This window comes from Dermacentor silvarum, chromosome 9 (assembly GCF_013339745.2).
Source record: "Dermacentor silvarum isolate Dsil-2018 chromosome 9, BIME_Dsil_1.4, whole genome shotgun sequence".
Classification (NCBI taxonomy): Eukaryota; Metazoa; Arthropoda; class Arachnida; order Ixodida; family Ixodidae; genus Dermacentor; species Dermacentor silvarum.
Window position 1 is genome coordinate 163,997,140 of NC_051162.1, and position 25,963 is coordinate 164,023,102.

At 46.3% G+C, this 25,963-nt stretch overlaps 1 protein-coding gene across 1 annotated transcript; it reads left to right on the forward strand.

Annotated features, from left to right (window-relative positions):
- The first annotated feature begins 321 nt into the window (after nt 1-321).
- On the forward strand, nt 322-25,963 carry LOC125940247 (uncharacterized). The gene is made up of 4 exons (XM_049656135.1): nt 322-392; nt 11,414-11,590; nt 13,630-13,821; nt 25,807-25,963. The coding sequence occupies exons 1-4, from the start codon at nt 332-334 to the stop codon at nt 25,827-25,829; spliced, it is 453 nt and encodes a 150-aa protein (XP_049512092.1). The 5' UTR covers nt 322-331; the 3' UTR covers nt 25,830-25,963.

The following is a 25,963-nucleotide window of genomic DNA, read 5'->3' on the forward strand; positions in this document are numbered from 1 at the left end:
TCATTGTATGGTAAGTACGCAGGTTGGACATCCTCTTTAAAACCCTGACGCAAAACAGCGTTTTCACAGTCTCGCGCTAAGGCCCGGCTTTGGGACATCGGCGAATATGAACAATGAGCGTTTATTAACATCACTGGAACCGCATTTGTCACACAGAATACCTTGCACAAAGAAAACGCCTGCGTCCATGAACAAAACGCCAAAATACAGTGGTGTGGCATGCTTTTCACAGAGTTGTTTTATATCTTCAGGCAGCGCAAGCACTGCATGAAGTAAAGCAACGACGTAGGTCTGCATTTAGTGAGACAAAACAGTCTGAAGCATAGTGGAAATGTGGGCACTACACACATTCGTAATGTTGCTGGCTGCCATTATCGTTTTGCGTTACACATGTAAGTGCTGCGAATACTGTTTTCATGCAATTAGCATTTTCCGGAACTTAGCCCAGTTTTTAATATGTATCTAGCATCTTTAACATACCAAATGACCCAAGTGGTCTACACAACTTAGGCTACTAGGCCTGTGCTGGCTGCTGTCTTGCCGAGCAGACAACATAGACACCTGGATTTGTGCCCGCTCTGGCAGTTGTCCAGCCCAGTAGATAACTTGGCCCATTGGGTAAGTGCCATTCGATATGTGCCCTAACAAACCAATTTGGTCCAGCGTATGTGATATCCGTATGTGCTAATATTGGTCGATCCCCAGAATCGATGTGGCAAGCTGTCCCGAGTGATATGTAGCCTAAAGTATATAAAAGCAATTGCGCCCCATCCGCCCCACACAACTCAGTGTCAAACGCAGCCGCTACATGGGAATTGATACCAACATAGTTCTGGCCAGGATACTAGGGATAGGGGTGTTAGTACGGGCTTTCGACAGGAGTGCAGTGAATACAAGATATACTGTGTCATCCTATCAATCGGTATTCTTGTCGGCAGTCAGATGGCCACTTCGTGCGCCTGCTGATGTGCCTATCAGGATTGATAAATCACTTATGTCATTCTTCTTCTTTCTGGGGTTTTACGTGCCAAAACCAGTTCTGATTATGAGGCACGCCGTAGTGGAGGGCTCCGGGTTAATTTTGACCACCTGGGGTTCTTTAACGTGCGCTACAACGCAAGCACACGGGCATTTTTGCATTTCGCCTCCATCGAAATGCGGCCACCGCGGCCGGGATTCGATCCCGCGACCTCGTGCTCAGCAGCGCAATGCCTTAGCTGACTGAGCCACCCCGGCGGGTAAATCACTTATGTCATGGAAATGTGGCATGGAGATACAATAATCACCATAAAATATACTATATGTTACCAATAAGGCACCAATTGTAAGACAGAGTGCCAATCTCACTAACATCGCCAATCACCTTGAAAAAAAATTGTGGTGTCAGGTTTACATTTCGAAACGGAAAGAGGAGCCCACATTATCCATAGCGGGCCTTCTCTTTATGCGGAGGTTGTTTTAACGGAAATATTTCTTTATTACATTGCTTGAGAGCCATGGTTGCAAAACGGGTCTCTTTTATGCAAATCGGTAAATATATTCAGTATATAGTACTCTTAGCCGTATAGTAGTCTAACTGGGCTATTAAGCTTCTAAAAACAGATGCTAGTGAAAAAGCCCTCAGCAGTTACAGTTGCTCATTTTGTTAGCCGATGATGACGCCCCCTGATAATCAGCGAGCAACCTCAAGGACGTATTCTGAGATCGGGTAGCTACTTGCATACACCAAATACTACAAATCCCACCGTTCATACAGAAGCAGAAGCTTTGACTGGGCAAGTGAATCTCATACAGTACGACCATAAGAATATCATCAAGGTAAATTCAGAGAATGCACAGAGCCACTCAATTTTATCTAGGAGCAGTAACTTGTCTTACCAACACTGGTCTCATGCTCGTCAGTCCAGTATCTGCAGGGCATGACAGCACATAAAGATGTAAGCCAGCACTTTGCCACTTGAACGAGCCTTTTGGAATAATCCATATTGATAGCGCTGAGCTAAAAAAATGTGGTTGATCCCTCTTATATAGGAATCGGTATAGAACACGAAAGTGAAACGTGTCTTCACAGAAGTAGTGTAATGTATATTGCACATTGATATATAATGTCTATTGGTGTTTTGTGGCTAAAGCGCCCTTAGGCGTTGATGCACCCACGCTGACGCCTGGTGGCACGTCTCCTCCATCACGACTACCAACGTCGATGACCATGAGCAACCGTCGTGCATATGGAAGCTGCACTACGCTGCACACGCTAGCACAACGCGAAAGACGAAGCACGTAACTGACACACTAATACAACGCGCAAGACAAAGCACGTAACTGAATCGTCACCTAGGTGGCGTTGGTAGTGCTTCTTGATGCCAGCGTCCCTTCGAATGCTGGCGTCGAGGCGTCGTAGTGCTGAGACCACCGAAGCGTTCACTGTCGGTGCGCGTTAGTGTCATAATGCAGTACTTCTCTTTTCTGCTCATAGGCGGCGGCACCGCCCCGAGCAAGAGCGCGGGTACACGGAGGAGTGTTAGATATATAAGGCGCGTCTGTGTAGCTCTCTGCAAATGCGTTTGTGGCGCAATGGGTTAAACGCTCGGCGATCTATCGTCGCGGACCGAGAGGTCGTGGGTTCGATTTCCAAATTTTGCATGTTTGTGGAACTTTTTCTTCTGGTTTCTTTCTTTGTATTATGTTCGTGTACATTGTAAGAACGTCATTCCGTATTTCCGTATGACGTATTTCCGTGACGGAAATACGTCAGTGAAGTCTTGGTGGACCCCGGCATAAAACACTTTCGTGTTAAAATGAGGCGTCAGGAAGACGCAAGCTTTCCTCCTGGACTATAATGAACGTATGTGGATGGTCGACACACGAACAGAAAAGGAAGATGTAAACAGTGTTATCAGTCTCATGAAAAGTGGCATGTTAGCATATCAAGAATTATCCTATAAGTGGCAACGATCCAAGGCTCAACAATGAAAAAAATAGCAAGATGCGCTGTAGACAAAATATTACAATCACATTCCCGGCATCATAGTCTATCGCAGTAAATGGGTTAGCAGCGTACCACGTGAGAAAGGGGGCATGCAATACGAGGAGAGAAAGGGTATGTCAAGATGGGCGATAAATTAATTGTGGGCGGAAATACTGTTTCAAAGCAGCTGGGAAACATAATAGCTTATTTACCAGCAGCTTGGGATGCCAATTAAAGGTCGCTTCTGCGGGATAAATTTCAATTCTGCAGCCGCACGTACTATAATTGGATACTTTCCAAAAACGCGAAGACATTTGAGGAGAAGAAAAACCTCAGAATGGTTCTATTGTCAACAAACAAAGAGAGCTTTTTACAAGAGGCATCGCTAAGGCTTCTGAGGCATTTAAGTAGCGGACCTAGTTTTAGTCAGCACCCGCCGCTTGCGTTGTAGTGCACGTTAAAGAACCACAGGTGGTCAAAATTAATCCGGAGCCCTCCACTATGGCGTGCCTCATAATCAGAACTGGTTTTGGCACGTAAAACCCCAGAAAGAAGCAGAAGTCGGTTTAGTCAGCAAATGCGTAATAGCTGGCAGTGGTAAATTTATTTGAAGATTGTGTGACTTTTTTGAATGTGAGGTCACACTCTATGGAGTAACGGCTTCGCGGAGTAATGTAATGGTAGAGCAGTGAAGTGAACCACGTCTGCTGAACGAAAACTAGGACTGCTTCATTGGGGAAATGCATGACAAGTATCAACTTGTAGTAATTTGGTTCATATACTTATCCAACATCTGCGCGCATTGTACGGGGAAAATGATTTGTGACGAACGATCCAGTTCATTCTTCCTTGGAATTCTTGGAAGTGACCCAAAGGCAGAGAGGAAGCCTGTGGGTAAAGCCTCAAACGAGGAGCTTCAGAACTTTCGAAGAGACCTCAACTCGTGAGAAGATTACCTCGCACATCAGTAGATTTTGACCTATTATACTCTCTGGCAGATTAAGAGAGTATATCCAAGTTTTTGGTCGCTGTTCTTTTCATTTTTATTCATTGGGACTCCTCTACAACCATACAAAAAGTGCTGCTGTGCAGGTGGCTAATGGGGGTAGCGGAACAAGCCGCCACGGCTACCATTCACTACAGCCCCCAAGTCAATGTTCCTACGCTTGCTATGGTGGCCCCTGAAATGTTTTCCCGACGTACCCGCTTTGGCTTTGTACCCGGCTTCAAAGTGTCATCCCCAAAGTTTGCTCATTAAATCGACTTGCTTGCGGATCATCGTCCATTTCACCAATGCTGCAGGCGAATAATATGTCACTATACGGCTAGTGGTGCATACAACTACGCGCAGTAATTTTTGTACACCTAACGAGTGCTTCTAGCTAACCGAGCAAGTGTCGGGCACACACTAAAAGACATATAGCGTTGCAATTTGCTCAGTGATGATGTGGTGGTGGTGGTGGTGAATTGTAGCAACAGGCGGGTTTAGGCTGGCGATCAAGACCGGCAATTGCTCTGCCTGAGCGTCTCTTGCAACATCGCTCAATGGTTTCACCATATGTCCATCAAATCAGTCTCTCTTAAGAATTCCATAAGGAGACGTGAAGTTTCTGTGTGAGCTATAACTGATCCCTCGGGAAATACAAGGTGTTGCAAACACGCATGCAGAAGGTCCTTTTTGTGTACATTGTCCAGAAGAGCGTCCCTTTCAACTTGGAATTGCTGGCACGACCACAGAAAGTGTTCAATATCTCCTGTCTCGTCACATGCCGTACAGTTCGGAGAATTGATTCGTCCCGTCTTAAATAACCAGGCCGGTGTACTAGCTGATCCTGTCCTGATTCCATATAAAAGCGAGGCTTCCTCTCCATGAAATATCTTGGTTACGCAGGGCTTATGTGGTGGAACCCAAAGCGATCCAAAGTGATTTCGAATGTCCGATTTTTTCACTTCATTACTCTTTGGAGCCTTGCCTTTAAGAGGATGATAGAGCGCTGCGTATGCAAGCGCATCAGCTTTTTCGTTGCCAGTAATACCAATGTGGGAGGGAATCCACCGAAACTTTACCGTGAAGCCTTTGTTATTGAGTTGTCTCACAAAGGCTAGTGATTTGCGTGGGAACTTGATGGATGGCAGACCGCGGTATAGTTGTTGTAACGCGGCCTTTGAGTGAGTAAGGACAACCACATTCTGCGAAGGCAGAGTCTTTAGTTTGCGCAGAGCAGAAGCTACTGCTACGCCTTCCACAACTGTCGACGAGGCCATACAGTCCTGATGGCCAGACCATGCATATCTCAGAGAGGGAATACAGGATGCAGCTGCACAGCGGTCTTCGTCTACTTTGACAGAGCCATCTGTGTATACTTGTAGGCGGTTCGGGTAAGTCGTGTGCAAATGTTCCAGGACTAGTGACTTGGCTTCTGCAGATGGAATGCAGCACTTTGACTGCAATCGTGGTATACTTAAGGTCACATGTGATGTCCTCGAATGTCCAGGGTGGTTCTATCTTTTCCCTCTGTCTCGAGCAGCGCAATCCTAAGACGCGAATTGTGTTCAGTGCTGCATAAAAATGTGAGCGCAGCCTGTTATACGCCTTAACAGGGCTTTGCCGGGCGTAGACTCACTCAATCGTAGTAACTGGACCATGAGAGTCTGGGAAGCCTGAAGTCGCAGATAGCGTGACTCAGCTTCGTAGTGCACTTTCCTTGTTCGACGCTGGCTGAGGGACTCCAAGGCAAAGTCGAATACCTTTTCTGTGGATAGCTTCTAAGCGCTCGTATTGGCTATCTGAGGGTGACATCAGGGGTAGCTGACATAGGATCCGACTGCTAACCAACGCTGTATGTAGCCGTAGCATCTTGAAACTTTGGGCAACAGCGCAAACAGACGACCACAAGAAGGGAGACACGTACACACAAGCGCTGACTAAGAACTGGTTTTATTGGCAAGGATAGCGCAGCTTATATATGCCAAGTTGAAGCAAGCGAAAGGGGAAAAACATAACAAGGGTAAACTCGTGCCAACAACGCAAGCGCAAAGCAGCCAACCAAGCGTAACAAGACGCAAACAATTATTTTTATTTCCAATTTGAAACCCCGATAGCCGCATCGAGAAGATCAAATTCAGCATCAAAGAGAGCAAGGGAAGGGGTGCTGAAGCACTTGCTACCGAACTTCCTAATGTGGTAGGCTTCTAAACTGATGCGCGCGGTCGTGTCACTGCTCTTTCCTAGAATCTTTGTCTCTTTTAACCGGGCCTCACAATCAGCACACATGCTAACGTGCGCAACTATATGTGCGTATTTGTCATCTTGTTTTTTAAGTTTTTGAGCGTGTTCCCCTAAAGCAACGCGCTCAAAAGAGACAAAGGTTAAAAGAGACAAAGATTCTAGGAAAGAGCAGTGACACAACCGCGCGCATCAGTTTAGCAGCCTACCACATTAGTAAGTTCGGTAGCAAGTGCTTCAGCACCCCTTCCCTTGCTCTCTTTGATGCTGAATTTGATCTTCTCGATGCGGCTATCGGGGTTTCAGTTCGGAAACAAAAATCATTGTTTGCGTCTTGTTGCGCTTGGTTGGCTGCTTTGCGCTTGCGTTGTTGGCACGAGTTTACCCTTCTTATGTTTTTCCCCTTTCCCTTGCTTCAACCTGGCATATATAAGGTGCGCTATCTTTGCCAATAAAACCAGTTGTTAGTCAGCGCTTGTGTGTACGTGTTTCCCTTCTTGTGGTCGTCTGTTTGCGCTGTTGCCCAAAGTTTCAGGATGTACCAACTCGCCCAAAAGAAGTATTGATGGAGCCTGTAGCATCGACGTCGGGTGGTTGCCCCAGCGTAAGCCAGCGACTCGCTTGAGCATATGTAGCCTCTGTGACGTTGACGCCACAACGTGGTCAACAGCGGGGCGCCAGAGTAGACTGCGGTCCAAGGTAACGCGAAGAAATCAGACGTTGGTCACTTGCCGAATGTGGTATCAGTCAATATTCAGCTTCAAGCGTGTAGATTTCAAGCGTGCAGCTTCAAGCGTGTAGAACTCCCGGAAATAGCACGAATGATGATTTCTCTGCTGATAGTGATAGTCCAAGCATTGCCAAGTGGCCCTGAATGGCACTGACTGCTCCCTGGGCTATTTGTGCGAGGCGCCGATGCTGGTAGCCGGAGACCTATATGCAGATATCATCGGCGTATATAGATATCTTCACTGGTGTTTGATGGTTTAGTACTCTTGGGAGGCTAGCCATGGCGATGTTAAACAATAAGGGAGATAAAACACTCCCCTGTGGCACGCCGCAAAATATACCTATTTCATCGCTCAAAGTGTCCCCAAGACGGACTCTGGTGCGGCGATCATTGAGAAACGTATGTATGAAGCGGAAGCGATGACCCGTGACGCCTACAACTTGTAACTGGCTGATGATGGCTGTTGGAGACAAGTAGTCGCAAGCCTTGGAAACATCCATAAAAAGAGCAAGTGTCGAGATGCCATCCGCACTGTAATGTTCTATGTGGCTTATCAGGTCTAGCACATTGTCTTGAGCACTTAGACGCTGGCGAAACCTAGTCATGCACGGTGGTAGTTTTCGACCCTGCTCGACATACCAAGTGAGTCTTGTGCACGCCATCTTCTCAATTAGCTTCGCTACACAGGACGTCAGCGATACCGGTCTGTACGAGTCCAGAGCTGCAGGATTCCTTCCAGTTTCAGAACCGGTACCACCCATGCTACCTTCCATAAATGTGGGATATCCCCTCTAGCCCACACTTTGTTAAAAAATGCCAGGAAGTGCCGTCGTTGCTCAATCGGTACGTTCGTCAGCATCTCGTTACTGATGCGGTCAGGTCCCACAGCACAGCGACGTCGGAGGCTGCTCATAGCTAGTTCCAACTCTCTCAGTGTAAAAGGAGCATCCATCGGAGACGACGATAGCGGCGGAGGTGGGTCGGTTGTGCCGGCTGACCTTCCAGAAGAGTATACTTGGGCAAAGTCATTCGCACGACAAGCGAGCGTCTTGCCTAACTTCAATGCTAGGGCTTCAAATGGCTTCTTTGGTCGAAAGTTTCCAGCAAGGTTTTAACGACCCACCATATCCTTGGAACTGGCGTGAAGACCGATAGGCTTGCACAAAATGCTGCCCATTGATCTCTTCTTAGTTTCCTCCTGTAACGTCGAATCACCGCGTTAATTCTGTTATATACTGTCTTCATTGGTGGGTCGCCCTTCGTCATCATCAGCCTCCGTTCCGCTCTTCTACGAGCAGCGCATAGATTTTTTAATTTTAGATTCGGAGCGGAAAAGTGGTCAGGTAGCTTCAGCTCAGCGGTAGCTAATCTCTTGCTACGTAGCATGTCCGCGAACAGGTCTCCAGATAATTCACTTAGTCCGTCCCTGTATGTATCCCAATGCGTCAGGGGATAGGATTTTCGGCCGTTGGCTCTATATCCAGCAATGTTGACGAAGACAGGAAAATGATCACTACCCATTCAACCTTTACGAGTCGTTGACGATGCGAGAATGTCTGCTGAGTGTAATGTCTAGTCAATGACACCTTAAGAGGCTGGTGGTCGAAAAAACGTTGGTTGTTTGTCATTCGTCACGCAGAGTTCCTGAGGTCCTAACGCACTAACAATTTGCTTCCCACGTGCATCAGTCACCTTGTCGCCCCAAAGTGTATGGTGTGCGTTAAAGTCCCCACATATCCTCCGAGGCGGGAAGCGGCTGCAGAGGTCTCATATGATTTCTCCCATCGAGACCTTCTGGCGAGAGCTCACATACACGGATGCCACGCTGAGGCTTCGGTTTCGCAGCCGCACTTGTACAGCAGTGACCTCCAAAGCACTGCTACAAAGGTCTTGAACTGTGAGAACGTAATGTGGTATTTCACGCCTCACATATAGCGTGGCGCTTCCATTCGCAAATGTCGGAATACTTTGGTTTACATGTGCGACATAACCAGCAATTGATCTGGAAATTGGAAGACCAGCCTCGGACAGGGCCAATATTGGCACAGGCATGTTGTGTAAGAAAAGCGACAGTTCAGGTAAATGGCACGCAATACCCGCACAGTTCCATTGCATAATAAGTGGCATCTTTAGGCGAGACGGTGAACATTGTGTCCCGACCACATCCATTTTGTTAGGTGCTTTAAGAAGGCAAAGCTTAGAATCACCGACTCGAGAGCCAGGACTACTTCGAGCATGTCCTTCATCGAGCTCGCCGGCATCTTCTCTATGTGTGATCGCAGGACCTTGAAGTGAGCACGTAGCACCTGTTGGCAGTCCTCCTGTGGTGTTTTTTCATCGCAACGCGATTGGGGTCACAGAAGTGCAGACACATAGCTTCGCTGTTCCGGTTGTTCAGCAGTCTTCTCTTCTATGGGGTCTCTGTTCATTGATTTGACTTCTTTAGCCAGTCCGCTGTGCGATGGCACCACTGTGTCCTGGGTTCCTGAAGGAGGCTTCAGGCTTGGGAAATCAGTTTCACTTCATTTGATGGCATCTGACTCTCTGCGACTCTCCGTCTTTTTCTTCGTCTTATTCTTCTCATCCTTTGCTGTTGGCCCCAAGATAAACGTTTTCTTGCCGCTGCTCGCGTAGGACACTTGCTATAATTAGCTGGATGACCACCACTACAGTTTGCACAAAGAAAGTTCTCCCTGCAAATGCATGTTTTGAAATTATGCGGTCCTCCACATCTCTTACACCGCTGATCACCACGGCAGTACTTGGTCACATGTCCATAGCGCTTACACTTGAAGCACCGCGGTGGTGTCTCAACGTAGTCAATGGTCTCATGTCTTGTGAAGCCCAAGTTTATCTTCTCTGGGCGGTCTGTGCTTGGAGCGAACGTTAGAACCACGGAGCTGGTTCGCCTGGACTCCCATTCGGATTCGGATATTTGGACGCGTCGCGTGACTCTCCTTGCATGATAAACACCTTTTGGTTTTAGGTAGTTCAACGGTTCCTCGTCAGTGCACCACTTCGGCACTCCTCTAATAATACAAATGTGTTGTAAGTACGAATTAAGCACTCGTGCTGAGATTGCACTCCCTGAGATTGACTTGCAACTGAGAAGGGCGTTCACATGTTCTTCTGTCTGTACATATAGACGTAGCGCCCCTTGAGCAGTAAATCGGCTCCTAACGGGCGATGCGCCAAGAATTTCTTCAACTTCCGTAGGCAGAGCAATGGGAATTCACCCTTTTCAGGTCGGCTCCTCAGTGATTGCTCAGCGATTTTTGCGGTGTTCGGTCTGCTAATAATAATCATCACGTCCGAAGCTTGTTGACGAATTCGAATGGTGAATAATTGACTCTCACCCACACGTGCGCGAAATTACAACTTGAGCTGTCTTTCAAGTGAGGTTTACTGACTGCTGTTGCGTTCATTGAACAGCGATGCCTTTCTCTATTCTGCTGGTTCACACTGCGATAGTTGGGTCGCTCCGGAGCGAGGCGGACCTTTTGAGTCGCTCTTAAAAAAACAACAAAAAAACGAGTAAGCCCTGGTTCAGTAAAAGTGAGCGGTGGTTCTTTTGGAGAGGGGATCTATGCATTTCATGTATACTTCCCCTGATGCTATGCTAATAATTTTAGTCACGAAAATGTCGCCCATGTCATCCACTTCGGTGCATTTTATGAGCGTGTATCATAAGCCCGTCAATGAAACGATGCCAATGATATGTTGTATGGTAATAGGACTACATTTGTTTATGTCCTGGAGCATTATAACATAATCGCCAGTATCGCGCGTGTGCTCCATAAAAAAGAAAGGAAAGTACGCGCGCCTGTTTTGTGGTTCTTACGTATACCTTTCGTATTGCATTTCAAGAAATGATTTCGCCATTCACATTGTATGGCGTTACTGCTCACTCATATTATAGTGAGCGTGTGTATGTGAATAAATGAATAAAGCTGCAAGGTAATTTACGATTATTTTTTCTTGTTTAGACCAATGTTGATTTTAAAGCACCACAAAAACAGAAAAGCTCCTGTAATGACCATGACGATAATGTTTTTCTAAAAAACTACATTGCACTCGGTCTGTTACAGTATCATACGCATTTTGCCCCAATGTAATTAAAAAGGTTTATTACAATTAAAAGTACGTGCTTTTAAAATGGGTAATGAATACATACTGCCCAAACATAGTGAAAATATCAATAACGCGGTTATTCAATTATGCGTATATCATTTTTTCAAAGCCTAAAACCTATAGAATATGCAAAATACAGGTTACAGATTTAAGTGAACCAGTAAGCAGTTCAATTGAAACCGGTTCATTTCTATGAGCTGAGCCGTTCCGAGCCGCTCACTGAAGTGAGCCGTTTTGCCCATCTCTAGCGATGGTGGATGAATTGGGCAGCGCAAAACCGGTTTAATATCATCGATAGTCAATTGCCTGCTCTATGTGCATGACACTATGACCCATTTATAATCCAAATTTGACCTAGGTGTCGGCGCCAGAAGCGCTGTTTGTGACGATCCGCCTACCGTAGAGAACTGCAGCATTATACACCGAAAGTGGAGCTTCATGCCAGACTCGAGAAAGTGTGAAATAAACTACGTCTGCTCTCGGCACCCTAATAGATTTGACACAGAACAGGAATGTGAGGCAGCTTGCCCCTCAGGTAAGTGTATACCTCATGACTATCATTATTTCATTATACCCAATAGACTCTATGTCGCAGGGAATCAATTAGGAAATAATGGGGGGGGGGGGGCAACATATACCTAATGTTTCAATAAAGATATACCATGCAAAATGTAACACAACAAAAGCGACACTTCAATCATACACTGAAAAAACAGGATACACGCCTCAGTGCTGTGCAAGTTGAGGACATTCGTAAATACAAAATTTAAAGCAATGCAATTCACGATATGTATATGAGCATGCATTTGTGGGTGTATCATTACGTGTCTATAACGTTTTAAAAAAATCTGCGGAACGCAGAGGTTGCCCTACGCACATTTGCTTCCGCGTTCATGATAGTCTTGCAGTACAAAAAATGCACTGACAGTGTATGGGCACACATTGCGTAAATTAATGTTGCGGCACAACCAAATAGGACGCGACCAGCAGTCATGCACGACCAGCCGTAGACGTAGCTACATCAGCTGCATATAGAATGTTTTACTCTCAGATGTCCGATAATCGCTGCCTTGTGTCATTCGACTTGGTCCTATGCCTGACATCTTCCTTATCTCTTCGCTCCACTTAAAGGGACCATAACGCCAAATTTACAAGCTGTAAACATGCACTGCATGTTAAAACGTACACATGCAACAGCAAGCTGGCAAAATTTGAGCACACTCGGTACCGTGAAAAATTTACACTCGAACTTCTTTATGCCTCTGTTGAACCGTACAGGCATTGGCCAATACTGAGTAGTGACTACATGACTTGGAACCTCCGGAAACGGCCCCCTCGGGTAACCATATAGTACGCCAAAGGACATGATTTTGAACTTAAACTTAAGACGAACCACAAAAGGAAGATTACGACACACTGGTACTTACTAAAAACTTCTTTATTACTCAGTCATCGATGCCTATGTAAACCCTAGGCCACACAACCGCGCAGGCGCACAGAATACATTACAGTGATCTGCCAAATTATCACATACGTAAGCGTAGGAAGTTGTTTGAAGAAGTTGTTGGTCAGTGCCAGTGTGTTGTATCTTCCTATTTGGTTCGTCTTCCGTGTTTGCGTATGGAGCTGTGTATGTACCAACTAGGCCCAAATGAACTTTCACTCAAAGGACATGATTTTGTGTAGTACAAAAACAGGAAGTGATTGCATGACTGACATGCATTGTTTTCTTTTTGAATGTGCGTCTCGGTAAAGTGCTGCTGCATTTTGTCTCGCGAGGTATAAAACAATCACGCACTGTTAAACGGCGATGCCTATGCTGCGCCGTTCGGTGACAGAGCGCGCAGAGCAAAAGGTTCCATGTGGTCGCGAACTGATTCAAAGCAGGTTACACAGCAGTGATCCTTCCTGCCCTGACGTCAGACATTCCATGCCAAAACCGCGGTTACTAACAATGGGACGGGTTGTGATGGAGCATCCCAGATTGAAATAACGAGTTTAAATGTGTGCCCAGATCTCACTTTTTTTGCATAACACAATAGGGCCCTCCGCCATCTCAGTTACAATAAGGGAATAGCCCGAAGACCATGTCATGGCCCTTTTACTGCACAGCTCTGCTCGACCGTTTACTCATCCTTTAGCATTTATTCACCTACTGCATTAAATAATTAGCCATCGACTTTTCTCAACGTGCACCCAACACGCGGTGGACGTGCGTTTTGGAATTTCCCTTTATACTAATGCGGCCTCCTCGGCCGCGATTTGATCCCGCGACCTCGTGTTCTGTAGCGCAACGCCAAAGCTACTAAGGAACCATGGTGCGTGAGCAGCCGGCAATCTTGAAGAGGTGCGCAAAAGCGCACATGCATTTCATAAATTTGAGTCAGCGCGATATATGAAATCAAGAATTCGTGTAATGATTCTACATCTACGAAAAGTGCCAAAAGATGTGAAACTACAACATAATTTTGTCGTATCATTCATAAAAAGCTAGTAACAAGCTGCAATAAAATTTGAAAGCGCGCATTGAGATCACTTCGGCGAATTCAACTCACGTACATTTTCTTTACACAGAGACCGATCACAATCCTCCACCAAGAGATGACTGCTCCTACTGGATTCAACATTTAGATGAGTGCAAATTCCGAAGGAACACGTTCTACCCTGACAAATACGGGCGAAGGCAGCGTGTTTTAATATTCCGTTTCTGTGGACAATCAAGCGTGAAATTATATGCCTATTACTACAACAGTGGTGAATGCATAGGTAAGAGAACCTTTCGCAAAAAAATTGCCCGCCAATCCACCCTGTGAAGGTCGTTGGAAAGTGAAGCTTTTTACGCCACCCTCATGGTGACTGCGGCGCACTTGATATTTCACACACTACAACGTAACATTAACCACGGCCTTTATTATTATTTACTTCACAACAATGTTCACTACTGCTTTATGATCGGTGTGATATACACTCAAATTTTCAGTTTTCACTGTAGTTACGTTCTTTGCCAAGGTTAAATCAATGCACGTTCCGCGAATGCACGTTCTGCCGTCTTTACTTTCCGTGGTCTACCCATAGTGGGGTAGTCTAGAAAATGAACCGAAGCAGTTACTAGGCTGGAAGGGTTTCGAATGACGTCAACCCTCTTTCAAGCAGCTGCATAAGCTTTGCAACAGCTGCAATCCTAATCTTACGGACCGCGCCGAGCCTGTTTCCGTTGTTTGCCCGCAGCCCTTATCATCCATCAGGTTGGCTCATCACTTTGAAGCTTGTTTTTGTGGTTTTTCTTGCGAAAACTAGTGCTTAGTTGTACGCTGAATGCCTGAATTCAAGTAAGCTATACTGCTATACCTGCAATTGTTAGCGGTTCGTCGGTATCGTTTTTTGATTACAACGACGGACACGACAGAACCCTTGGCTGGTACCGGTACAAAGCTTCGCTTTAAAAGCAACATCGGCAAAGTGGGAACGGGAAGCGTGCCGTATAAATGATTTTTGACAAAAAAAAGAAAGTAACTTGATAACAACACACGTTATAAATTGTAACAACGCACATTATAAATTGTAACAACACACATTATAAATTGTAGGGAGGTACATAAAAGTGTTTTTATGAGTTTGAAAGAGGCCCGCGAATACAAAGTGCCTCGAACGGCCAGTCGCGCGGCACTTGTCATTGCATTCGCGGGCTTCTTTCCCGCTCGGAAAAACAGTTATGTAGCACGCATTGAACAACAGAAAGCTGTATTGGGAGTTCTTCATGTTGCTCTACAATTTTGGCAACGACACTTTTAATCTAAAGATGATATTTTAGAAGTTTAATAAATGCTGCAGACTGATTACATAATGCGGCGGAATGCAAAAGATAATGTATCTCCAAGCAGCGGCAAGCACCATTACCTTGGCTTTCTCCAGCTATGTGGCATTTCAATATTTTGAAATCTTGGTGTGTGTGATAGTTGGGACACCTTGTATATATATATATATATATATATATATATATATATATATATATATGCCAATGCATTTCTCCGCAAAGGTCGGGAATTATTATCTCGAAACTGGTGTCATCCTGAGAATTCGTTCCATGTCGATCCGCCTTGCGAACTTCACGGCTACAATTTATAAATTGCAATATAGGCCCTCAGGTAATTATTTTCAAACTTAATTAGTGAGTGTTTGGTAATTAGCCGATTATCCATTTTAATTTCTCGTGGAAGTAATGTCCGGCTCTTCGAGTAGACCAGCTGAATAACTAGAATTGGGCTATTTGCCACAGGTAACCTTGAATAAGTTTTGAAAGTGTTCGCTGAAACACCCTGGCAACAAAGACACCAAGGACAACATAGGGGAAATTACTTGGACTTACTAAATGAAATAAAGCTATGATAAATATAATGGAAAAAATGAGTGAAAAAAAAACAACTGGCCGCAAGTGGGGAACGAACCCACGTCTTCGCAGTATATGCGTGCGATGCTATCACCAATGAGCTACCGGGGCGCCGTTTTCCGATCTGCTTTCAGGGTATTTACGTCTTACAACTAGAACAAAGCCTGGAAGTGTTAGCCAGCGCCAGCACGTGGTGGTACTGGCTATAGCTTACTATACTTGACAACCGACATCAGAAAGATTTAGAGCTTACTATACTTAACGACCCACAACCAACACGGGTCGGTAACTGTGTGTGCAGAGGCACCACGTCAGACCTCTCCGTTTGCCAAAACATACCAGGTGCCCGATGGCAGAACACAGGCCACAGGGTCGGCAGTGACCATTACATTTTCTCACTGACTTTTGAAAAGGCCGACAGCAGGGCGAAGACGGCCATGGCCCCCATTACGAAGTGGGATAAATTTCATCAGCTACGCGAAGAAACGGCACCCGACTCCATGTCGGATCTAAACAAATGGATCAGGTCTCTGAGCCGCGACGTGACTTCCACGACTTACGAAGTGACAGCACCTGAAGAGCAACCATCCACGGATTCCCGCCTCTTCCACATGTGGGAAGTGGGCGAAAGCCTCACGCAGAGGTGGCAGCGCCAGCGTCACAACAAGCTGCGACGGCAGATAGCGAAGCTCTAACGGGTAATAGAGGCTCACACCTCTACACTGGAACGTCAGCAGTTGGGCCAGATCTGCGACAGCCTCAACGGCCAGGCTGCAAGAAAGCATGGCATCTGCTGCGACAACTACTGGATCCCGGCAACATCAAGTCAGCGGCACGCAAGCCACTGACGCAAATAATGCACCAATACCCAGGAACCGACGCGGAGCTGCTTGCGGAGCTCACGAGCCGGTGCATTAACACCTCGAGACAAAGCGACACGCACCTGCCACACTACGTCAGAGCTGCCAACGAACAGCTGGATGCTGACATTTCTGAGGCAGAGGTCTGCGCTGTGCTGCACAAGCTACGCATGACGTCAGCGTCGGGCCCCGACGGGGCTGCCAAGAGGGCGATGCGTAACCTCGACCCGAAGTCCGTGGGAGCAATAACCGAATGCGTAAATGAGTGCTGCATTCCGGCCGTTTACCTCCTCAGTGGAAACACGCATGGGTGGCGTTCATACAAAAACCGGGCAAGAAACTGGACCTAGACAATCTTCGCCCCATTTCACTCACTTCCTGCCTAGGTAAGCTCATGGAGCAGTAGTATTCTGCGGCTTACAGAATATTGCAGAGGAACAGAATCTTCTACCACGCACGATGCGCGGTTTTCGGGCACACTTGTGTACCCTGGACGTCCTCCTTCAATTACACCATGACCTCTTGCATCCAGACAGTGGTTAGAGCACGAAAGCTCTACTGAATCTGGACGCCCATGAGGCTTTTCACAATGCGCTCCACGCGACCGCGCTTGAGAGCTTAACCGACTTACAACCCGCGAACGAACCTACAACTATATCAGGTCGTTCCTCACAGGCAGGGTGATCGAGCTCGCGGTCCGGGCCCTGCGCTCGCCTCCCATCCCGCTCGGGGACAGAGGCATGCCGCAAGGCGCAGTCCTGTCACCATTCCTATTCAACCTAGTAACGCGCACCTTGCCTCTGAAACTGAGTGAAGTCCCGGGACTCAGACACACGCTATACGCCGACGACATCACACTCTGCACGGGCGAAGGGTCGGACAGCACAGTTGAAGAAACGCTCCAACACGCCACCGACATAGTCGTGCAACGCGTGAAGGCAGTGGGATTAGAGTGCTCCCAGCACAAGTCGGAGCTCCTCCTGATCCCTTCACGCGACCGAAGCAAGCAGAAGTCACATCACGATACGCCTTCACATCACGTCACTTCACACCACGATGCGCCTAAACCAGCAGCCACTCACCCACGTCGAGCACATACGAGCACTAGGCATGATACTACGGCAGAACCGCGAATCGGCATCACCATCGACCGGCTCCATATGACGGTGAAAGAGACCACGAGAATGCTGCACAGGGTGAGCGCACGTAAGCAAGACATGAAGGAGAAGTACCTGCTCCAACTCGTACTAGGCCTTTTTCGCCAGCCGTATCACCTTTGTATTACAATACCTACACGTACCGAAGACAGAATGAGCTCGCCTCGACTGCATTATACGGCGCGCATACAAGGTAGCCCTCGGCTTATCAAGACACACCTCCACCGATAAACTCCTTCAACTGGGGAGTTCACAACACCATCGAAGAACTCACTGACGCACATCGCACATCACAGGTTCACCGTCATCAAGGTAGCAAGAAGGGCTGCTGGATTCTCGCTTGAATCTGCCTCAGAGCGTCCCCGATGGTCAGCGACCCCGCCATCATCCCACCACACATCAGGCGCATGTTCGTCACCAAAGCGCTACTCAAAAACACACTTGCCAGCCACCACGATGGCAGAAGAATAGCGAGGGCCCAGGCCCTACACAAGACGTCGGCGCAGCCCAGTACTCTGATCGACCCCACACCTGCACCCTTTAGGCCGTTCAGGCCCAGCACTCAAGGGACAGACAACTTCGAGCTCGCTAAGCGCTGTCACACCACTGAAGTAGAAGAAGCCGCCATTGCGTTGGCCGTGGCCTCAACTGACACCTGTATAGTTATGAGCGACTCCAAATCCGACATAACAACTTTGCCCTAGGAGTAGTGGCACAAACCATACTAAAGCTCCTACAGTCACTACAAAACAGTGAAGAACCACGCTCAGTAGAGTTGATACGGGTCCCGGCTCGCGTGGGTAATCCAGGGAACGAAGGGGCACACCAACATGCTCGAGGATTCGTCAGCCGAGCGGTGGGACCCCGCACCCGGAGAACTCAAAGCGCTGCACTCTTATCACCACATGACCAAGTACTACCGTCTTACACGACACTATGCTCGCTCCACACAGTAAACTAAACAAGCGGCAGGAGGTCAACTGGCGCATGTTACAGACACACTCATACCCGAACCCCTACGTATACTCTTACATTTACCCGGACAGACTAAGTCCGTACTGTCACCTGTGCGGCGAGCAAGCTACGCTCAGGCACATCCTCTGGGGCTGCGAGGTGGATCCCCCTCCCCCGACCTCCTAGCCTCCAACTCACCTTCATCTTGGGAGGAAGTGCTGCTTAGCTCCAGCCTGGAAGTGCAACTCCGAGTCGTGGAGCGAGCGAAAGAGGTCGCCGTCCCGCATCGCCTGAGGCCTTTCTGAGGAGTCCATCACCTAGCTCCCCACTTTGATGAATGAAGTTGTCCCTCTCTGTCTATCTTTAGCGTAAGAAACGTGTCAATGGTGGCTATAGTAGCGCTTCTTTGAGCGCTCTTTGGATGCCAGAGTACATAGGTACGTCCTGTGTAAATGGAAGAATAGTGTCGAGATAGCAACGATGGGAACGAGGGTAGATAACATAGAATGGAAAGTTCCCCGTGCTTGCATGCTTCGCGGTGTTGTACGCGTATATCAGGCTCATCCCAGTTTTTGGGTTTAAAATCAACATAGATGTATAGCATGTTCATGGGTCTTCGTGCGTTCGACGAGGCCGTTGGTATGTGGGTGATGTGGAGTGGCATTGTGGAACTTGCAGGCTGAAGACGGAAGAGTTCCTTGACAACGTCCATTCCCAATTGACAACCCATATCATTGATGATGGCGCGTGGAGAACGATGGCGCATAGCTAGTAAAGCGAAGCATGAACTTCGAAACATGCGAGGGCGTTGCAGCAGGTATTGCCCCAATCGATGTGTAGCGCATCAGATGATCGACGCATAAGAGTATCCTTTGGGTGGCATTGTGTGATTGTGGAATGGGCCTAGACGATCAGCACCAGCGTACTCAAAGGAAGAGAATGAGAGGCAGTACAGGATAAAGTGTTGGTGACATAATCGTAGGGCGCTTATGACGTTGGCATTGCTCGCAACCTGCAACGTATATTTCCGTATCGTGTCACATCTTGGGCCAGTGGAACGTTTCCCCTATGCGGTAGAACGTTCTGGCGCAACCTATGTGGCCACAGTTGAAGTCGTCGCGCATGACGCTTAAGACGTGGGCGCGTAAGGTCTGTGGGACGGCCAGAAGCAGACGGGCTCCTTGACCGGAATAACTTTGTTTGTAAAGGAGATCGCCGTTAACCACAATACAGTTTTGGCTTCCACTTCCTCTAGCGCAATACCTACGCAGGATGTAAATAGCGCCTGCCACGCCGGCCCCCATCTTCAATCCTGGCTGTAGCATCTTGGTTGTGAACGCCTTCCATGCCAAGCATGAGAACATCGGATGGTAGCGTAAGCTCACATGACGATACAATGAAACATCCTACAGGATATGCATTATCCGAACACTATTGAGGTTCCTAAAAAAGAAAAATTGTTTGGCATGATCAATGAGAGCAGGACGATACAATTTGTCCAATCTTCAACTCACTAGTTTGAGTAGCAATATAGCAGTGACAGTATGGGTACCAAGAGAAGCGGAGCGCAGTCGGGGTCGTCGGCAACAAGGTGGTCTGATAAAGTTAGGAAATTTTCAAGTATTATATGTCGTCAGCTCGCGCAAACCCGAGATAAACTGAGGTCAATGGGGAAGGCCTTCGTCCTGCTGTGGACATACCCAGCCGATCCAGTCCATCAGCGAAGGCCAGACCACGATATCGTCCATAATGCGAGTACGCTTATCCGTGAAATGAAAACACCTCTGCGCTATTTTGAACTGCGGAGAACACACGAAACAATATGTAGCGTGCATAAGATACATTGCGAACACCTTTGATAAATCACAGACATTCTGTCGCCAATGGGACAGGGATGCATTTATACCTGGGCGTGGTACCTTCCCTGCGGCATTTTCCTGGCGGTAGATAGCGATTTTCGGAAGCTTCGTGCTGGGATGACCCTGACACACCCTATCACTTTAACCGGGCCTGTGGATTCAACTATAACAGACAATCCTCGAGTCTGGTCTAAGTTTCCGGCTCTTGCACAAATGACGGACACAACGGAATATCCCTCCTATTCCCGATATACGGCGGATAATGATTAAACAGATGAAACTCAAAGTACGTTTCATGGCCTTATAAACCGTTTTTTAATAGATAGCAAACGTGCAAAGGAATTGTGCTAATACCTGCCTCACACTGCTAGATTTTAGTAATCTAAATTAGTAATTTAGCGGTAATCCGCTAAATAACGAAAATTGTCTAGGTTGTATCGAAGACGACGAAAAAAAATTACTCCATCTCCCGCTAAAGGGAACCATGTGTGGATGAGAAGCAGCTGGGAGATGGTCAGCTTGAACGGGAGATGGTTTCGCGGCCGCGGCACGAGCGCTCATCGCGGCGCTGCACAGGAGAGAGAATGAGGCGCGCGCTCCGTCATTTTCATACCCCGGAACTACCATGGCGCCCCTAGCGGAGTATGCAGCTTGAGCGGGAGATGGTTTCGCGGCAGCGTCCCGAGCGCCCATCGCGGCGCTGCACAGGAGAGAGACTGAGGCGCGCGCAATCTGTCATTTTCATACCTCGGAACTACCGTGTCGCCCCCAGCGGAGTATGCAGCTGTCGCACCACCTGTCGTGCGCGCCGCTCCGGATTCCTAGAAGAGAGAAAGGGGGAGGGCACGCTCATGCGCCGTGGGGATTTGGCACGCGGGCGCCACTCCGTAGAGGATTCCTAGAGGGGAAGAAGGGGGAGCCTGGGAGAGGAGAGAGAGGGGGAAGGGATGCACATGCGCTGTGGAGGTGTGGCACGCGGGCGCCGCTCCGTACAGGATTCCTAGAGGACAGAAAGGGGGAGCGTAGGAGAGGAGAGAGAGGGGACCCACATGTGCTGTGGGGGTGTGGGACGCCGCGGGAGGGACGGACAGAGCCGCCGGCAAGAAATGCTTCGCATTTAAAAGTGAGGTATGTGAAACATCTTGTGCCTGCTCCTGAGGGTGTAGAGACGGTAAAGAATCAACGAAACCAAATTTCCAAGTGAGAATTATTCACGCATTGCAAAGCTGGCGTGCCTAACCTATGATACATCCAGTAAGGGGCCCTACAGTCTAATCGTGCCATGTTGCTCACTCCCTATTCGCAGCAGGCGCACCGTAGTCAAAGGTGGTGGGCTAAATTGGCGTGTTCTGTCTAGATGCTCGAATATCTCCGCTAGATCTCAGTACTATACGCGTCTGACACTAGGACGCCGCAACCTTGCAACTGTCAGAAGTCTGCAATCCCAAAATTCACCCTGGACACATGGCCCCAAGACATGAAGCTTCTAGTCTATGGTTATGTAAAATGGAAGGTGTAAAATTATCGCAGTAAGGCTGCTCTGATTAGAATAGTTTTAACTACACAACCCAGCTCCAGAGGGGAAAAAATATTTGTGAGAACTCGCGTCTACGGTTTCGCAGAGTCCCAAACTAGAGCGGCGAATTTGTGCTTGCCGTGTCCTTTATTTAAATAAACAATAAGCCTTCTCATGGCAGTTTCTTAATTGTTATCGTAAATTGGGAGATTCCACAAGAGATCAACACGGGTCCAAAATTCATATTTTAGATTTCATTCAATATTTTATATTTTGTGGGCATATCACTCGGTAGTAGGAAGGTGAACTAGCATTCTTTGAGAAATGAATACTTTAGAAGAAAAAAAAATATCCAAATTCTCAAGTAACACGCGCCATTTACATGTACCGGTCATTCTCGCAAATTCACAACAATTTCAAATACAAAATATTACGGCTACAAAGAATGCATTTTCTTGTGTAAAACGTATACGTAAAAAAGTGTCAGCAAGCGTTGTTTGAGGCTTCTGTGCAAAACGGAAGTGTTTTAGAAAAAATGCTAAATTTGCTACACTTTTCAAAATTTGCTATATTTACGAATTTTTATCGAACTAAAATAATGCATGGAGCCTTTTGAAATTTGGTGGCCTATGAGACCTTAACCTGTTTAACGATTGTGCTGAATATTGTTGCTGTAGCACAAATTTCCATTTTTACAGTTTGCCTCGAATGTGAAGTATTGACGAAAATGAACACTATTTAAAAATCAAAATAAAAAAAGTATCTAAAAATTTCGTACTCGCCATAGCTCCGCGTCGGAAACGTCATTATACAGTATAACCTAAGATACGGTGATGGGGGGGGGGGGGGGGCGAATGGTGTTGGTTAGGGCTTATTTAGCTGGCAGATAGTGCCAGCGGTTGCTCTCTTCTAGCGCCCCTTTAAAAAGGGGGGTTGAACAGGTGGAAAGAGGCGCGACACTTACTCTCTCCGAAACTTATGTGTTTTGGGAAACATTACCTGTTCCGCACACTCTTAAGCATACGAAGCCTCAAGCAGAGCGTTTCTGTTTTTATTGAAGTATTGGCAGGCACAGATGAACTGTTCCACGTTAACAAGGAGGGCGGGGGGGGGGGGGGGGTGTTCGCGGAACTTGTTCTTACTCTATGAAAGAGCGTATAGCTTCTGTGTGACGGATTCCTTAAACCACTCATGGATGGTGAGGCGATATTCAAAGTGCTAAAATCAATCCTGGATGGTGAGGTGATATTCAAAGTGCTGAGAAATCTTTATATGGGGGTGATTCATTGGCACTCCGAATTTAATCTGCTGCATCATTGCCTGCAAGTCCGACATAGGGCGGTATCCACTGAAACTTGACAATGAAATGCCTATTGCTGAGCTCCTTAGCTAACATCAATGACTGTCGGCCGAACTTGCTGCCATACGATGCACGGGATAATTGTTGGAGCACCGCTGGCAAATCCGAAAGGATGATAGCGTGCTGAGAGCGCATCCTCAGTTTACGAAGCGTTGCAGTAATGACGGCTCTCAGACCAACTGATCCACAGGGCTAGATCACGCAGATCTAATGAAGCGAATCTAATAAAGCTTGCACTTAATAGGAAGCTATCGCTCGTGCCCAACTCCGATGCCGCCTATTGAAATACATGTAAAACGCAGAAACTGATTTCCTGAGATAACCACTGCGCCGATTTTATGCTTTGTTGCACATGAGAGAGAAAGGTAAATTCTAGTGACTGTCGGACGCGAAATGTCGATTTCTGGCCTGCATTACTTAACTGTAATTTTCAAGAATTGGTAAGTTTGAAAAAAAATAGAAGCACGAAGTTTACAAATTCGTAGCTCTGCACCTATATAAAAGGTATCGCAGACCTGTGAACGGCATCTATTAGAGCATTCAAAGCAGACAAATTTGATATGCCAATTTATTTCTTACGCGAATTTGTTACACTGTTTACAAGGATTTTGCACGCACAAGATCTACACACAAAATAGTAGTCTATTTTAAAGCCATGTAGAATATAGCAATTTTCACACTTTAGATTTTCTATTCGGTGCAGTTTACAAGATTGAGATATCAAGTTTCATTGCTGAGTGAGAGTTGTAAATTTGATAGTTTCGTTTTCTGAAGCTCTGCAATTTTGTCAATTTTATTAAACAGTTGACGACTTAAATTAAAGAATCGCAACCAACAGCCACTAGAGTTTCACTTTTCTTTTAACTGCAACCAACGTCATCAAATGTGGTGCAGTGGTTGCAGAGAAAAACGAATTCTCGTTTTACATGTATTTAGATACGAGCACCCAAGCTTAAGCTTCCTCTTAAGGCAGCGGCCACACCGCCAGCAACTTTCAACGAATTTCGCTTTACCACCTGTTTGCCATCGCCTCACACAGGACCCACTCCCCATTCTACTACACACTACCAACTCGTTCAAAAGACACGATTTTTAGAAGAGCATAATCTGAAAGCACTAACAAATTATGGGCGCGAATGATGGCCCCGTAGCACAATTTACGTCAGAAAGTTAGGCATTCGAGAACTGCGTGCTTCCAATCATAATGCTAGTTTAGCAAAACTGCCCTTGTGTCGCAATCATGGCCAAGTTTAGGCAAGTCAGAGGCTAATGGACGTTCTTTTTACCCCGATGTCCCTATTTCTTAGCACCTTGCTGCATCCCGGCGAAGCTCTCATTTCTACCACATATATTATCATTAAAAACAAAATAATGCAAGATGTTTTTAATGTTATTTTTCCAGTGTCTGCGGACAGCTGTTTACGAAATTTTGAGAAAATTTTACGATGTTTTTTTTTATTTTGATTTTTAAATAGTGTTCATTTTCGTGAATACTTCACATTTGAGGCAAGCTGTTAAAATGGAAATGGGTACTACAGCAACAATATTCAGCACAATCGTTAAACAGGTTAAGGTCTCATAGGCCACCAAATTTCAAAAGGCTACATTCAATAGTTTAGCAGATAAAAATTCGCAAATATAGCAAATTTCGAAAAGTGTAGCAAATTGAGAATTTTTTCTAAAACACTTCCGTTTTGCACAGAAGCCTCAAACAACGCTTGCTGACTCTTCTTTAAGTATACGTTTTACACAAGAAAATGCATTCTTTGTAGCCATAATATTTTGTATTTGACATTGTTGTGAATTTGCGAGAATGCACGGTGCATGTAAATGGCGCGTGCAACTTGAATTTCGATATTTTTCTTCTTCTAAAGTATTCATTTCTCAAAGAATGCAAGTTCACTTTCGTACTACCGAGTGATATGCCTACAAAATATAAATATTGAATGAAATCTAAAATAAGAACTTTTGTACCCGCGTTGATCTCTCGTGGAATCACCCAATTGTTATCTTGTGCATAATATAAATACCGGACATTCGTAACCATTTCTTTCCTTATTACCAAGTGCATCCGGTAACTATGAGATACAACCAAAACTTCTGACTTCTACTTTTGCCCATCTGTAGTCTGTCATGCTCGTCATAATAAATTCGGAGCTCTCTAACATTTCAGAGGGGAAGTTAATAACCTTTGTCGTCATCGGTTCTGCGTATGAGAAAACTATAGTCACCTTACATAAGTGTCCCGTCGTCTACTACTGTGTCCCTTTGTTTCTTCTCATTTCTATCAAAGTGAAGCTGTAACCACTAGGACAACAAATTCTGCGCAAACAGAGGTTTTTATTAATATGGACCTAGATACAATACTCAGAAACAAAATTAGATATGAAACACCATTTTTATTACCATGCAAAATGACCAAGCCTTTGCTCGAGATAAAGAAAGAAGAGGCATTTCCTTTCATATTTTTCAGAAGAGTGTGATGAGCCGATACACCGGAGTACAATGCTGCCCAAGTTTTAATTTGCAGTAGTTCGAATACATAATAGCACTTTTGCCTTTGCACATTTTATAGTTACTTTAGAAGTTATCTTAAGCTGTCCCTTAGTTCCATAATGTTACATGGTTTAAATACAGTGTCTGTTCGTCTCTTCACAGAAATTGTCCTGCGAAGGTGGTGACCTCAAAATAAATGGACTGCTGAGGAATTTCTTCTCGATTCTCTACTACATCTTTAATTACCCGACCTTGCCTTCATTAAAGTCACTGCAATAAATGGACACCAACTCTGGGTAACCCTTTGTCACCATTCCCA